Source organism: Scyliorhinus torazame, unplaced genomic scaffold (assembly GCF_047496885.1).
Source record: "Scyliorhinus torazame isolate Kashiwa2021f unplaced genomic scaffold, sScyTor2.1 scaffold_1032, whole genome shotgun sequence".
NCBI classification, from domain to species: domain Eukaryota; kingdom Metazoa; phylum Chordata; class Chondrichthyes; order Carcharhiniformes; family Scyliorhinidae; genus Scyliorhinus; species Scyliorhinus torazame.
In genome coordinates, this window is record NW_027308759.1 from 41,655 (window position 1) to 58,255 (window position 16,601).

At 50.0% G+C, this 16,601-nt stretch overlaps 1 protein-coding gene across 1 annotated transcript in view; it reads right to left on the bottom strand.

The window, feature by feature from the left end:
• The window catches only part of LOC140406939 (phospholipid-transporting ATPase IH-like), a 68,396-nt gene that overhangs the window by 38,729 nt on the left and 13,066 nt on the right, over positions 1–16,601 (bottom strand). The window contains exons 5-8 of the mRNA XM_072494780.1: positions 16,031–16,104; positions 12,285–12,388; positions 11,182–11,363; positions 664–915 (exon numbers count right to left, since the gene is read on the bottom strand). Of these exons, the coding sequence (XP_072350881.1) occupies positions 664–915; positions 11,182–11,363; positions 12,285–12,388; positions 16,031–16,104 (612 nt within the window). The remainder of the gene's footprint in view (positions 1–663; positions 916–11,181; positions 11,364–12,284; positions 12,389–16,030; positions 16,105–16,601) is intronic.

A 16,601-nucleotide genomic window follows, 5' to 3' on the forward strand; every position in this document is an offset into this window, starting at 1 on the left:
AAACATTTTTTTTAAAAAAGAGAAATTTAAGAAAACTGCAGGTATTTCCACTGGAGCACAGATGGGTAAGAGAAGATTTTAAGAGCATTTTAATATGATGAAGTATTGATAAAGTGAACTGCGTAAGAGTCTTTCTTCTGGCTGGAGAATCATTGGAAAATAGGTTAGTGATTTCCCTCTTGAACCATAAGCCTGAATTTTTGTAGCAGTCTTTTTGTTAAATAAATTTAGAGTAACAAATTCATTTTTTCCAATTAAGGAGCAATTTAGCGTGGCCAATTCACCTACGCTGCACATCTTTAGGTTATGGGGGTGAGACCCACGCAAACGGGGAGAATGTGCAAACTCCACACGGACAGTGACCCAGAGCTGGGATTGAACCCGGGACCTCGGCGTCGTGAGGCAGCAGTAAGCCAATTTTGAATATTTGAATCCATGGTAATTAGGTTTACTACTCACTAGGATTGAACCTGATTACGTTGCCAGTGAAGGGTGGGGATGATCTAATTCGGAGATCTCCTCGTTGCAAATCCCGTTATGGCCCTCCCACGAGAGTTGCCAACCATTGCGGGATTTGCGCACGTGGCAAACGGGCCAGGAAAATAGCAGCCTTAATACTTAGTCACAACAGCAAAGAAGCAATAGGTTAATTAAGATGCCTACCCTGAATAACTGTCTCTCGGCAAACTATCACTGTGTCTGAGAATTACTCTGTTCAAATCGAAAAGCACATCATGTAAACTCTGCTCTTCTAATCGTTTGGTCGTCAACTCGAATATCTGTGTATTTCTTCTGAAAAGCTTGCATGCATAGCATGTGGCTGCAGCTGTTTCCATCTTGTCTCCTGTCAGAACCCAGACCTTCATACCAGCGTTTTGCAAAGCTTCCACCGTCTCAGCAGCTTTGTGTTGCAATCTGAAGAATAATCACATTGAACAATACCTTACTGGTTGAAAAATCGAATGTTTAGTCTCAGGATCAGGTTAAAGCTCCATCTGTTGCAACTGAAGGAAATAGTAACCAAAAATTAAAGCATGCCCCTTCTTGCAGAACATGTGTTTTTATAGATTATACTTGGTCCATGTGATCTCCCGAACTGGTTTGGGTTTCCTTAGGGAGTTGAAGGGGAATTTTAGAGCATTTTTTTCTGTCATTGCCTCTGGACATTTTTTACTTTGGCAGGGGTTTACATGGTTGCGGGGGTGGTGTCAGGGTCAGCAGGAACAAAAGGGGTAAGAGGACAGACAGAGAGAAAACAATTCCCGAGTGCAGTGTAAACCAAGTGTGAATTCAGGAATTTGGTTCACGTGGAAATTTGGTACAAAAGAGGGAAAACAGGTGCTTCTTTGTCGGCCTATTTTCAGCCTTCAGTTGCTGGTGACTCTTTCTCTTTTGTCTCCAAGTTAGGAAAAGGTTACTTTCTATTTCTTTAGCTATGAAAATTAATAACTAATTGACTAACTGATATGCCATCAATGAACACACGACAAGTGGTGAACATAAAATAAACTTTAATAAACTAAACTGAAAGCCTCCTGGCCTCTAATCCCGAACTGGATCAGAGGCAGAGACCAGCCACCTTTATACCGGGCCCGAGGGGAGGCGGAGCCAGCGGGCAGTGGTTTACCACATTACATATAACAGTGGCCATTTAGCACAATACACATATTATACACTACAGTGGTTTACCACATTCACCCCCTGTTAGAAAAAAAGAGTCCAGCAGAGGTGAAATGGACTTAAAAATCAAGTCTTGACCTTCCGCCGCGATCGCCTCAGTCCCGGCTGTGGTGTGGGCACCGGTGTCGAGACCTGCGCGTCCGGGAGCGTGTTGTCCTCTTCTTCACCCAGTTGTTGAGTCAGTGGAGGGGGGGGGGGGGGGGTGGTGGCGATGGTCGCTGGTGGGCCTGCGGGTGCCAGTTCTTGAGGTAGGTGGGTAGAGGCGTGGGGAGGTGGTGTAGGGACGAGGGTGGTGGTGATGGTCGCTGGGGAACCTGCAGGTGCCAAATCCCGAAGGGAGACTGTGTCCTGTCGCCCGTCCTGATGTGCCACTGATGCACGATCAATGACCACTAAAGCGAGGTTGTAGTCCAACTGAAGGCTTTAATAAGCTAGATGTTTCCCCCAGCAGCTCAGGTACAGAAAAAAGGCTGCTGGGGCGGCACGGGTTCTTATACCCTGCCTTGCAGGGCGGAGCTACCATACAGCTTGACCAATAGGAAACATACAATATCTACCAATGGTATTCCAGCATTACCAGGTACCGTAATACCTCTACACAGACTCCACATTCACACCCTGTTAAAAAAGAGTCCGGCAGGGGTGGTGGCAACATGGTAACGTGGTAGATGTTATAGTTATGGAGGTACCGTAATACCTCTGTACAGCGTTTTGTAACTATTTACAGATTCACAATTAACTATATACACTTTAAAATGAAGCAATCAGTCGATCGGGGGCCCTGGTCGTTCTCTGTGATCGTCGAAGCTTCGGTGGTGACGCCGGTGGAGGCTCGGGCGTCTGTGACTCCGGGAGTGTGGCCTCGATCTCTGTGGCAGCTTCAACACCCCTAGACGGCGCTGGTGGGGAAAACGGTTGACCTGGGAAGGGAGCGTCTGCGGGGTGCGTCGGTGGGTGGGGGGGCCTAGACGGGGCCGGCGAAAGGACTGATCCTCCTGTAAGGTGCCCCGGTGGTGGGAGGGAGGGTGGGACTGGTGGCTGGGGTGTGCGTGGGGATCCGGCGAGCGCCAGGTCTCGTAGGGAGGCTGTATCTTGTCGGCTGTCGGGGTACGCCACGTACTGGGGGTTAGCATGGGGAAGGTGGACCCTCTCGACCAACGGGTCCGACTTGTGCGTCCGCACGTGTTTTCGGAGCAGGGTGGGTTCGGGAGCAGCCTGCCAGGTCGGGAGCGAGGTCCCAGAGGAGGACTTCCTGGGGAAGACAAGGAGACGTTCGTGAGGTGTCTGGTTGGTTGTGGTACAAAGGAGTGACCGTATGGAGTGGAGGGCATCCGGGAGGACTTCCTGCCAGCGGGAGACTGGGAGATTCCTGGACTGTAGGGCCAGTAGGACAGTCTTCCAGACCGTTCCGTTCTCCCTTTCTACCTGCCCGTTACCCCGGGGGTTGTAACTGGTCATCCTGCTCGAGGCGATGCTCTTGCTGAGCATGAATTGACGCAGTTCGTCGCTCATAAAGGAAGACCCCCTATCACTATGTATGTAAGCGGGGAAACCGAACAATGCAAAGCTGCTATGCAGGGCCTTGATGACGGTGGTTGCAGTCATGTCAGGGCAGGGGATGGCGAATGGGAACCGGGAGTACTCGTCAATCACGTTCAGGAAGTACGTGTTGCGGTCGGTGGAGGGGAGAGGACCTCTAACGCAGACTATCACAGCCACGTAGGCATATTGTGGATTGGCATGGAGGAGCAAGACCTTCTCGACGAGGGGATCTGATTTATGACTCCTCGCATGCTTCCGGAGGACGACGGGCCCTGGGACTGTCAGTCAGGACGGGAGCGAGGCCCCGGAGGTGGACTTCCTGGGGAAGGCAAACATACGTTCGTGAGGAGTCTCGTTGGTGGCTGTACACAGGAGCGACCGGATGGAGTGGAGCGCATCGGAGAGGACCTCCTGCCAGCGGGAGACTGGGAGACGTCTAGACCATAGGGCCAGGAGGACGGCCTACCAGACCGTATCGTTCTCCCTCTCCACCTGTCCGTTGCCCCGGGGGTTGTAGCTGGTCATCCTGCTGGAGGCGATGCCCTTGCTAAGCAGGAACTGACGCAACTCGTCGCTCATGAAGGAGGAACCCGATCACTATGGATGTAGGTGAGGAACCCGAACTAGGTGAAAAGACTGTGCAGGGCCTTGATGACGGTGGCAGAGGTCATGTCAGGGCATGGGATGGCAAAGGGGAATCTTGAGTATTCGTCAACAACGTTGAGGAAGTACACGTTACGGTCAGTGGAGGGGAGGGGCCCTTTGAAGTCGATGCTGAGGCGCTAAAAGGGCCGAGAGGCCTTTATCAGGTGCACCCTGTGTGGCCGACAGAAGTGCAGTTTGCACTCCGCGCAGCCCTGGAAGTCCCTGGTCACGGTCCTGACCTCCTTGATGAAGTAAGGCAGGTTGCGAGCCTTGATAAAGTGGAAAAAACGGGTGACCCCCGGGTGACAGAGGTCATTGTGGAGGGCCCGAAGTCGGTCTACTTGTGCGCTGGCACATGTACCGCGGGATAGGGCATCTGGGGCTCATTGAGCTTCCCGGGTCAATACAAGATAACGTAGTTGTCGGTGGAGAGCTCGATCCTCCACCTCGGAATCTTGTCGTTCTTGATCTTGCCCGCTGTGTATTGTTAAACATGAAGGCAACCGACCGTTGGTCAGTGAGGAGAGTGAATCTCCTGCCGGCCAGGTAATGCCTCCAATGTCGCACAGCTACCACAATGGCTTGGGCTTCCTTTTCGCCAGAGGAGTGTCAAATTTCGGAGGCATGGAGGGTATGGGAGAAGAAATCCATGGGCCTGCCCGCCTGGTTGAGGGAAGCGGCCAGAGCAAAATCCGACGCGTCACTCTCCACCTGGAACAGAATGGACCCGTCCACAGCGTGCATCGCGGCTTTGGCAATATCTGCCTTGATGCGGTTTAAGGCCAGGCGGGCCTCAGCCGTCAGGGGAAAAGTGGTGGATTTAATAAGTGGACGGGCCTTGTCCGCATAATTGGGGATCCACTGGGCATAGTACGAGAAGAACCCCAGGCATCTCTTCAGGGCCTTGGGGCAGTGGGGAGTTCCAGGAGGGGGCGCATGCGGTCGAGGTCGGGCCCTAGGACTCCGTGTTCCGCGATGAAGCCGAGGATGGCGAGGCGGGTTGTGCGGAAAACGCATTTTTCCTTATTATAGGTGAGGTTCAGGAGTTTAGCGATGTGGAGGAAGTGCGGGAGGTTTTCGTCATGGTCCTGCTGGTCATGGCCGCAGATGGTGACATTACCTAAGTACTGGAACGTGACCCGCAGCCCGTACTGGACAACCATTCGGTCCATTTCTCGTTGGAAGACCGAGACACCATTGGTGACGCCAAAGGGGACCCTGAGGAAGTGGTAGAGGCGGCCATCTGCCTCGAAGGCAGTGTCTTGGTGGTCCTCCAGGCGGATAGGGAGCTGGTGGTACGCGGACTTTAAGTCAACTGTGGAGACGACTCGATACTGCGCAACCTGGTTGACCATGTCAGATATGCGGGGGAGGGGGTACGCATCAAGCTGCTTATACTGGTTGATGGTCTGACTATAGTTGATGACCATCTGCTGCTTCTCCCCAGTCTTGACGACCACCACTTGGTCTCTCCAGGGGCGGTACTAGCCTCAATGATCCCCTCTCGTAGGAGTCGCTGGACCTCCGACCTGATAAAGGCCCTGTCCCGGGCACTGTACCGTCTGCTCCTAGTAGCGACGGGCTTACAATCCGTGGTGAGGTTAGCGAAGAGCGAGGGTGGGGCGACCTTAAGGGTCCCGAGGCTACAGACGGTGAGGGGGGAGCAGGGGTCCACCGAACTTTAAACTAAGGCTTTGGAGGTAGCACTGGAAGTCGAGCCCCAGTAATAGGGCAGCGCAGAGATGGGGAAGGACGTAGAGTTTGAAGTTGGTGTACTCTATGCCTTGTACAGTAAGGGTCGCAACACAGTAACCCCGGATTTCTACTGCATGGGATCCGGAAGCCAGGGAGATTTTCTGGGTCGCGGGTAGGATTGGGAAGGAGCAGCGTCTTACGTATCTGGGTGTATGAAGCTGTCTGTGCTCCCGGAGTCGAAAAGGCAGGCCGTCTCGGGCCCGTTGATCAGGATGGTCATCGTAGATTTTGTGAGGTGATGAGGCCGGGACTGATCGAGCGTGATGGAGGCGAGCTTCGGAAGGTGATAGGTAGGCCGGTCGGAGGTAGCGGCGGCCAGCGTACAATCAGGTGAGCAGGGCTCCCGGGAGGCTGCGGAGTGGTCCCAAGATGGCGGCCCCCATGGGTCGCGGGTGGCAAGATGGCGTTAAATATGGCGGCCCCATGCGTCGCACGTGGCGGCCGAAATCGAAGATGGCGGCGAAGGTGGCAGTGCCCACGGGTCGCTCATGGCGGGTGGCGCGGCAGCTGGGGGCGGCCCCGACAGGCAGCTGGGGGCGGCCCCGACAGGCAGCTGGGGGCGGCCCCGACAGGCAGCTGGGGGCGGCCCCGACAGGCAGCTGGGGGCGGCCCCGACAGGCAGCTGGGGGCGGCCCCGACAGGCAGCTGGGGGCGGCCCCGACAGGCAGCTGGGGGCGGCCCCGACAGGCAGCAGGCGGCGCTGCTGGGCCTAGAAGCTTTAGGGAGAGATCGGGCCTGGCAGGCTTTCGCAAAGTGGCCCTTCCTCCCACACCCGTTGCAAGTCGCGTTCCGTGCAGAGCAGCGTTGTCTGGGGTGATTACCCTGGCCGCGAAAGTAGCATTTCGGGCTTCCGGATTTGGCGGGCTGCTGCGCGGCACAGGCTTGTGCAGCACCTGGGTCGGATGATGGCGGCGCCCACGAAGTCCACGAGGATGCCGCGCGGTCGGAGGTGTAGGCCTCCATGTTCTGGGAGGCCACCTCCAGCGAGTTTGAGAGTTGCACTGTCTCTGGGAGGCAGAGTGTACCCCCTTCTAGCAATCGCTGGCGGACGTAGTTTGATTTCATGCCTGCGACATAAGCATCCCCGATCAACAGCTCAGCGTGCTGGGTAGCCAATAGCGCCTGGCAGTCACAGTTCCGGCAGAGTACCCGCAAGGCATGCAGGAATTCTGCTAGTGATTGTCCAGGACTTTGTCGTCTCGTGGCAAGAAGGTGCCTGGCATACACCTAGTTTACAGACTTCACATATTGTCCCTTCAGCAGCATTATCGTCTCCGTATACGAGGGGGCATCTCTGATGAGAAGAAAGACTTGTGGGCTCACCCGTGTGGAAGATCTGCTTCTTTTGGAGATCGGTGAAGTCTTCGGTGAAAGATCCGGTGTACGCTTCGAAGCAGCTTAGCCAGTGCTCGACTGTTGTAGTGGCATTGGCTGCCTGTGGGTCCAGCTTCAGGCGATCAGGCTTGAGTGATGAATTCATCTCAGATGTTTAGTTTATTAAATTGATGTACCATCAATGAACACACGAGTGGTGAACGTAACTGAGACTTTAATAAACTAAACTGAAAGCCTCCTGGCCTCTGATCCCGAACTGGATCAGAGGCGGAGACCAGCCACCGTTATACCGGGCCCAAGGGGAGGCGGAGCCATTGGGCAGTGGTTTACCACATTATATGTAATACAGTGGCCATTTACCACAATACACATATTATACACTACAATGGTTTACCACACTAACTAAATAAACAAGGTTAGACACATGGCAAGGATGGTAGTGCCATGACTGGAGCATGTGGAAATGTGTGGAATGAACTGCGGTTGTGGATAACCATATCTGTAGTAAATGTCTGCAGCGTGTGTCATGGATAACCAGCAGTTACACAAATTTAACAAGACATAATAGGATGCGACCTGTCCAGCAACAGTTGAAATCTGCAGTAACCAATATTCAGCCAGTTTCTAAAGACCCCATTGATCTCGTTTGGGGGCCATGACCATCTTTCCGTACAAGTCTTTTACCTGTGCTCTTTCCCTTGAGGCAGCCTTTTTCCTCAGTTGAAGAGCCAGCAGGCGGTTGGCCTGGTCTCTATGCTCATTAAAGGCCCCCTGTGATTGGCAGAGCTGGTAGACTGCTTTCTCAATGGAGAGCAGATCAAACTCCATTTGTAGTTCTTTTCATCTCTGCTAGTAATTCCACGATCAGGGCCATGGAATACCGCCGATCCACCTCCAATATGGAGTCGATTAGCTACTGCCTAGTCACCCTCTTCTTCCTATCCTTAAGCACCCTATAGGCTATTATGTCCCCCCTGATAACCACCTTCAGTGCCTCCCTGAGCCTGGAGGGTGAGACCTCCCATTCTGGTTGCAGGTTACACAACCGTCGATGGCTTGTGATATCCTTTCACAGAATTCCTTATCGCAGAGGAGGGCCACATCCAGCCTCTATGGGAGGCGCAGGGCCCGGCCAGTCTTCAATCTCACATTCATGTAGTGTGGAGTGTGGTCGGAGATCATTATCGCTGAGTAATCTGCTCCCACTACCCCTGGAAGCACCGTTTTTGCTACGATGAAGAAAGCGATACATGTGGGAGAAGAAGGAGAATTCCTTCTCCCTCGGGTAATTAAACCTCCATGCTTAACGCTATACTTAGCTCTCAGAGAGAAGGGAGAGACTGCTGTGAGCTCGGTTTTTAGGGCCATGGCTCACTCCTGCCTTATCGGACTGGGCCATATGACCAGAGAGCTTCTCAATTCACCAGGTGGACAGCACGGTGTCCTCGGGCATGGCAAAGGGTGGAGGGGTTTGCCTCCTCATCAACTCCTGTTGGTGCTCAGATGTAGCGACCCTGGCGAACTACTGCTCCCCGGACCTGGAATACCTGACCGTTAATTGCCGCCCGTACTACCTTCCACGGGTGTGCACTTCTGCCAGCATCAAGTAGTCTACATCCCACCACAGGCAGAAGTGAAGAAGGCGCTCCCCGACCAGGCTGATCACATGTAACGTGACAGGGCTGAATGGGCCAGTCAAGAGGGATCGTGTATTCGCGCATTTGAAGAGTTTGAAGGCGGACGTAGCAATGCTACAGGAGGCACACCTGAGGGTAGTGGGTCAGACTAGACTGAGGAAGGGGTGGGTTGGGCAGGTATTTAATTCGGGGCAAGACTCTAAAACTAGGGAGGTAGCGATCTTGATCAATAAGCGGGTTTCATTTGAGGTCGGGAATATAGTGGCAGACTCAGGGGCAACGTTATGGTGAGTGGGAAGCTGGAGGGGATGCCGGTGGTATTTAATATTTACACACCAAACTGGAGTTTATGAGGCGGGTGCTGGGGAAGATTCCAGACCTGGACTCAAATAGCTTGATCACGGCTGGTGGGGGAAGGGGGGGAAGGGGGGGGGGAGAGAAACAACTTTAATACGGTCATTGATCCGAGGTTGGATCGGTCAAGTTCAAGGACAAGGAGGGTGCCAGCTGTGGCAAAGGAACTAAAAGGGTTTATGGAGCAGAGGGAAGGGGTAAATCCGTGGAGGATTGGACGGCCAAGAGCGAAGGAGTTTTCTTTTTTCTCCCATGTTCACAAAGTGTATTCCCGGTTTGATATTTTCATTTTGAACAGGGCTTTGCTGGCGGATGCTGAGTATTGAGACCCTGAGCAAGAGACCCTAAGTGTTCAAGTGAAGGCAAGCATCCAGCAGAGGGCAGTAGAGCAGAGCTGTTGATTGGGTGTTGTGGGGGAGATTTGCATACGTGCATTGTGGTCACCCTAACTTGAAGGTGGTTTGTGGAGGAGCTGTTGTCAAGTGACACTTAAACCCGAACCATTTCAGTGTTTCCCTCCCTACCCCAAAGAAACAACCGCTGTAAAGATCAAGAGGCAGGCTCGAGGGCAGGTAGAAGTCGAAAGAAGTTGAACCGTGACGTCACAGCCTGCAGGTAAGTGATTGGCTGGTGACTGGAAAATAGTTTTTATTTTATTTTCCCTCAGGTGTTATCGTGCGGCACGCAGAGGTTGCGGAGAAGGGGAGTAAAAAAATTTTTAAACTTACTGTGGGGAGTTTCCAGGTGAATCCGGTCGGAGTGAGGACAGAGTGACTGCTGGGTAAGTAGTAAAGATTTAAATTGTTTGCGCAGGCCAATAACAGCTGATTGCTGTTTTCATGCGGGGCGCAGTGGTTGCTGGTTAAGTGTTTTATTTTTACCTGTATTTAAGTTGGGCAGTTTCTAAACCCTAGACACTGCACTTGTAGTGCCCCCCACCCTTCCACCTCCTTTAACCTAAGGGGTAGAGTGAATAACAGGTAAGCTCTTTCTTTCTTTTTCTTGTTTTATCTAGAGGGGATGGCAGGGATGCAATGTTCCTCCTGCAGAATGTTTGAGGTGAGGGACGCCGTCAGTGTCCCTGCTGATTTCATCTGTGGGAAGTGCACCCATCTCCAGCTCCTCAGAAACTGCGTTAGGGAGCTGGAGCTGGATGAACTTCGGATCATTCGGGAGGCACAGGTGGTCATAGATAGAAGCTTCAGGGGTGTAGTTACTCCGAAGAATAAAGATAGATGGGTGACGGTCAGAGGGGCTGAGAGGAAGCAGACAGTACAGGGATCCCCTGTGGTCATTCCCCTTAGTAATAAGTATACCGCTTTGGATACTGTCGGGGGGGGGGTGGGGGACTTACCAGGGGTAAGCCATGGGGTACAGGTCTCTGGCACAGAGTCTGTCCCTGTGGCTCAGAAGGGAAGGGGGGGAAAAGAGGAGTAGAGCATTAGTCATTGGAGACTCCATAGTTAGGGGGATAGATAGGAGATTCTGTGGGAACAAGAGAGACTCACGGTTGGTGTGTTTTCAGGATCCTTAAGGGGGAGGGGGAGCAGCCCCAAGTCGTGGTCCACATAGGTACCAACGCCATAGAACAGAGAACATAGAACATTACAGCGCAGTACAGGCCCTTCGGCCCTCCATGTTGTGCCGACCTGTGAAATCACTCTAAAGCCCATCTACACTATTCCCTTATCGTCCAGATGTCTATCCAGTGACCATTTGAATGCCCTTAGTGTTGGCGAGTCCACTACTGTTGCAGGCAGGGCATTCCACGCCCTTACTACTCTCGGAGTAAAGAACCTACCTCTGACATCTGTCTTATATCTACCTCCCCTCAATTTAAAGCTATGTCCCCTCGTGCTAGACATCACCATCCGAGGAAAAAGGCTCTCACTGTCCACCCTATCCAATGTACCGGGATTTTCCAAAAGACATTCGGTAAGATGTCACACAGAAAGTCACCTGGTGATATATTAGAATGGAGAGAGGATTGGTTAACAGACAGGAAGCAGACCGTGGGTATAAACGGGCTTTTTCAAATTTGCACACTATGACTAATGAAGTGTGGCAAGGATCAGCCCTCCAATGTAACAGAATCCGTATAGTTTATCTGGTTATGATATGAAACTAAATTAGCTCTATTTTAAATCAGATCCAAGAGTAATACATTGCTCAGATTTGATTCGACTAATGAGGGCAGATTTGAAAGAAACACTTGAATCTGTCCCTCTCTGACCTGTCTTCCACAGCTGTTGCTCCGAGCAAATCAAGATCTCTTTCAACCACATCGTACGCTTCAGAAAGCTTCCTGTCACGTTCCTGGAGGGCTAGCTTGGCATTCTGAAGAAGTGTGTGGATAGTATCATATTCTTCGCAGGAAAGGACTTTGTAAGCCACGCATAAGGTCCTCAGTCCCTCCTGAAATTAATAAAACTGTATTAAATACTAAAGTAATTATGTTGAAATCCATTGAGTGAGTGGCCCCTGCTGCATGTTGCAGAATTACAGTCTCACAAGTATTTAATAATTAGGGTTAGGGTTAGGGTTAAGCAACTTCAGCATTCAGAAACAGCACTCAGCTTAGGAACAATTTTATAATATTTATTTATTTCCACTGTAACATCAGTTCTCACATCTTAAAATATCCGCAACATTTCAGATATTGATAGATGCAGTTAAGGGGAAGCTGGATAAACATGAGGGCAAAAGTGATAGATGGCTATTTTGATAGGGTGAGGTGAAGTAGAGTGGCAGGAGGCTCACTTCGAGCATAAACAGCAGTATTGTCCCGATGGGCTGAATTGTCTGTTTCTGAGCTGTAAATCTAAGTACAACTCTGAGCCCCTATCCGAATTACCACCACTTCACTGCAAAATCATTGAATCGTGGAATTGCCACAGTGCAGAAGGAGGCCATTTGGCCCATCAAATCTGCGCTGACTCTCCAAATGAATACCCTACCCAGGCCCAATCCCTACTCTATCCCTGTAACCCCACCCAATCTTTGGACACGAAGGGGCAATTTGGCGAAGCCAATTCACCTAACCTGCACATCTTTGGACTATGTGGGGAAACCGGAGCAGACGCAGGGAGAACGTGCAAACTCCACATACGCAGTCGCCCAAGGCCGGAATCGAACCTGGGTCTCTGGCACTGTGGTGCAGCAGTACTAACCACTTCAACCTACAAATCTTATGTGAACAGAGTCACATCAACCAGTAATTCTTTCCTTCAATAAATACTGTTTAAACTTACAGAATACTTCAAGGTTTAAGGCAGGGAAAACCTGGGAACATTCAAAACCATTTTTAAAAAGACTCCCAAAATTGCTTTGACATACCACTGCATTCTGCTGAACTCTTTGCCGGACCAGGTCCAACTTCCCCTTCTTTACTCTGGGGAAAATTGATGAATCAGCTCCTTTACAGAACAGGATTATTTCCCCTGTTTAAGAGACAAAAACGTTTATGTTAATGAATTTTGTTTAAAATTTTGAGCTGCTGGTGGATACTGCCGATCAATGACAGGGTTTGTTTCAGCCTGCTCAGGAAAACTGATCCAGCACCAAAAACTCAGCTCAGCAAAATAAATCATTTAAGGTTTACCACAGAACTAGACAAATTTATAACTTTCACTTTCCGATTTAACCAATCTCACCTGAAGTCCCACCCACACGTAGGTACCTGATGCAATGCCATCTCTACACAGTCATGATGCAGCCCCATCTACTGTCAAGACAACGCATCAGGAAAAGCTAAGAAAATGCCACAGCTAAACCCCCTAATTGCTGATGGAGAATAACTCCTTAAAAAAGGAAATTAATGGTTGCCATCGAAGGTAGACCCTCTCCACCGACCCCCTGATGGTGAACCTGACCCTGCTGACGCCTTAGCTAAAGCCAGTGCCCGTAACGGACATTTCTGGTAACCACCCGGAGGGCAACCGATAAGCGCAGTGACCATCATTGCAGACCTAGCCCAGGCCCGATGCACGGGCAAATCCTTGAAAGCAATTTTAGATGGGACCTATCCAGCCCCATATGATAGGTGGAGGGACAAATTAACCATACAGAAAGGCTTAATTCTGAGAAATGGGAATTACATAGTCCCCACCCAAGACAGAAATCAGCTCAGCTACCAGTTCCATGATGGACAGCGACACCAGGGTATAGACACGGAACACCTCAAAACATAATGCTGGTGGCTGGAATTACGGAACGATGTGACACACTGCATTGAAAATTGCTTCAGTTGTGCACAGAATAACCCCGATAGATATACCAGGAAGGGAAAATTGAGGCACACCCACCCTGTGGAAGGATCCTGGACAAATCTCCAAGTGGATTACATTGGCCCACTCTCACCAAGTACAAACAGCTTGACGTATGTCCTGGTCATTATTAACACATTTACTAAATGGGTCGAGGTATTCCCTACTCGCACCAACACAGCTAAAGCAACAGTTAAAATCCTTGCCCACCAGATCTTTACACAATGGGGTCTTCCCCGCAGCACAGAGTCCAATCAAGGGACACACTTTACTGGGCGGGTCATGCAAAATGTAAGGGCCGTGTTCGGGATAAAACAGAATTTCCACATAACATACCACCCCCAGTCCAGTGGCATCATGGAGAGGATGAATCGCACCCTGAAATCTATCATTAGGAAAACAGTGCAGCAGAATAACACAACCTGGGACATGTATTTCTCTTTGCCCAAATGATCATTCAAAACACCATTTCCAGCTCCACCGGATTCACCCCCCACACACTCATGACAGGCCGACCTATGAAGGGTGTCGAGTATCTGTTAGGGCTAGACCTAGCCGACCCCGCCATCACAGCCCTCACACATGAGAAAGCTGTTCAACAGATCACGAGAATATCAAAGCGGCCTAACTGGCTGCTGCTGTCCGACTTGGTGCTCGGAAGAAGCAGAGTAAGGCCTACTTTGACAAGAAGGTCCACCCGGTAGAATACACAGTCAGACAGCAAGTTATGATCTTGCTGTATAACCCCAGCTCCTTCCTATCCCCTAAATGTGCCGGCCCCTACACTGTTGCTGACAAGGTGAGTCCCTCAAGTTTATAAAATTGCATTCCCAAACTGCAAGACCGGCTGGTTCCATATCAACCAACTTATAGATAAATACCCTGATTATCTATAACCAAAGTGTTGAAAGAGGTGGCTGCAGAGATAGTAGATACATTGGTGGTCATCTTTCAAAATTCTATAGGCTCTGGAATGATTCCTGGAAGGCGACAACTGTAATCCTACGAAGTAAAAACTAAGATAGAGAGAAAAAAGGGCGAGCATAGATCTGTTAACCTGACATCGGTCGTAGGGAAAATTCTAGAGTTTATAATAAAGGATGTGATAACAGGAGACTTAGAAAATAATGGTAGGATTGGGCAGAGTGAACATGGATTTATGAAGGAGAAATCATGTTTAACAAACTTGTTTGTGGGGACAGCACGGTGGTGCAGTGGTTAGCACCGCTGCCTCTTGGCGCCAAGGACCCGGGTTCAATTCCGGCCCCGGGTCACTGTCCATGTGGAGTTTGCACATTCTCCCCATGTCTGCGTGGGTCTCACCCCCACAACCCAAAGATCTGCAAGGTAGAATCATGGAATTTACAGTGCAGGAGGCCATTCAGCCCATCGAGTCAGCACTGGCCCTTGGAAAGAGCCCCACTACTTCAGCCCACGCATCCCCCCCATCCCCATATCCCAGAAACCGTACCTCACCTTTTGAACACCAAGGTGCAATTAATCATGGCCAATCCAGCTAACCTGCACGTCTTTGGACTATGGGAGGAAACCGGAGCACCCGGAGGAAACCCACACACACATGGGGAGAAAGTGCAAACTCCACACAGACAGTTACCCAAGGCCGGAATTGAACCCGGGACCCTGGTAGGTGGATTGGTCACGCAAAATTTCCCCCTAACTTGAAGTAAAAAGAATTGGGTATCTCAAATTGATATTAAAAAACTACTTGTTTGTTTTCATAAGGTCCGACACAAAAGGTTAGTAAAATTAGAGCACATGGGATTGGCGTTGATATACTGGCATAGATTGGCAGCTGGTTGGTGGACAGAAAACAAATGTCATAATTATTGAGTTTCACAACAAAGAAAGAGGCCCTTTGGCCCCGCGTGCCCGTGCCAGTCATTAAACATTTACTATTCTAATAATAATGGGACATAGGACTCGCAGGCTGTGCCAACATTTATTGCCCATCCCTAATTGCCCTTGAGAGGGCAGTTAAGAAGCATCTGGAGTCACATGTAGGCCAGACCAGGACCCTAAAGGACATTAGTGAATCAGATGGGTTTTTACAACAATCGACAATAGTTTCAAGATCATTAGGTTTTTAAATCCAGATATTTATTGAACTCAAATTTCACCATCAGGGTTGGCAGGATTTGAACCTGGGCCCCCAGAGCATTACTCTGGGTTTTTTCACTGGTTCAGTGACAATACTACTACGCCCACAGACTTGAGGGGTACCACAAGGATCAGTGCTTGGGTCCCAGCTGTTCACAATCTATATCAATGATTTGTATGTGGGCATAAAATGTATTCTTTCCGAGTTTGAAGATGACACAATACTAGGTGGAAGTGCGAGTCATGAGGACTTGGAAACGTGCAAAAATGTAGCACATGGATTACAATGTGGATAAATGTGAGGTTATCCACTTTGGGAGGAAAAACAGAAATGTAGAGCATTTGTTAAATGGAGAGAGGCTGGGAGGGGCTGAATTTCATAGGGACTTGGGTGCCCTGGTTCAGGAGTAATTGAAAACTAACATGCAGGTACAGCAAGCAATTAAGAAAGCTAATGATATGTTGGTCTTTCTTCCAAGAGGATTTGAGTGTAGGAGAAAAGACGTCTTACTGCAATTATGTACGATCTTAAGGAGACCGCACCTAGAGTATTATGTGCAATTTTAGTCTCCTTACCCAAGGAAAGATGTACTTGCCCTAGAGGGAGTGTACGCACACAAACACACATCAGACTCACTCACACCAACCCTGTAATGTCGATCCAATCTCAACCACCAGGTTAAATCCAATCACACTCACCTGTTTTGGATCTAACAATGACACTCATACGGCGTCTCACAGAGTCAAAATTCAATATCTGGAGTAATTCATACCTTCAAAAGAATGAAAAGATGTGAATTTAACAGCAATGTGCTTCCCTCGGACTGAGAGAATTATGGCTACATTTCCAGTTAGTTGGAACGTTATTTTATTTCCCTTTAACTGAGAGTGGTACGTAATATTGTAGCCGTCGCTTCCACCGTAAGCTGTCGCCAAAGCCCCGAAAGACCATGGGTGCGATTTAACCACCGGATTGCAAAGGCTGGATAAATAGCGGAAAAGGCCAAAATTGAGATTGGCACCAGGCGCAAATCAATTCACAATTTAACCGGCCTGCTCCCAATGGCAAGTTCCCAAAAATGATGAGCATATCATTAACCTCTCATTTGCATCGATTTAGATCTCATTACTGAGATTGAAGTCGAAGCTACGTCCTCCAGGGAACTAACTGGCTTCACGTGGGCATCGTTTAGTACTCCTCTTTTTTTAAAAGATGAAGCTGGCGCAATGGCTACGGAGTGGAGGTGAGGAGCTCTTTCCACTTTCCAGC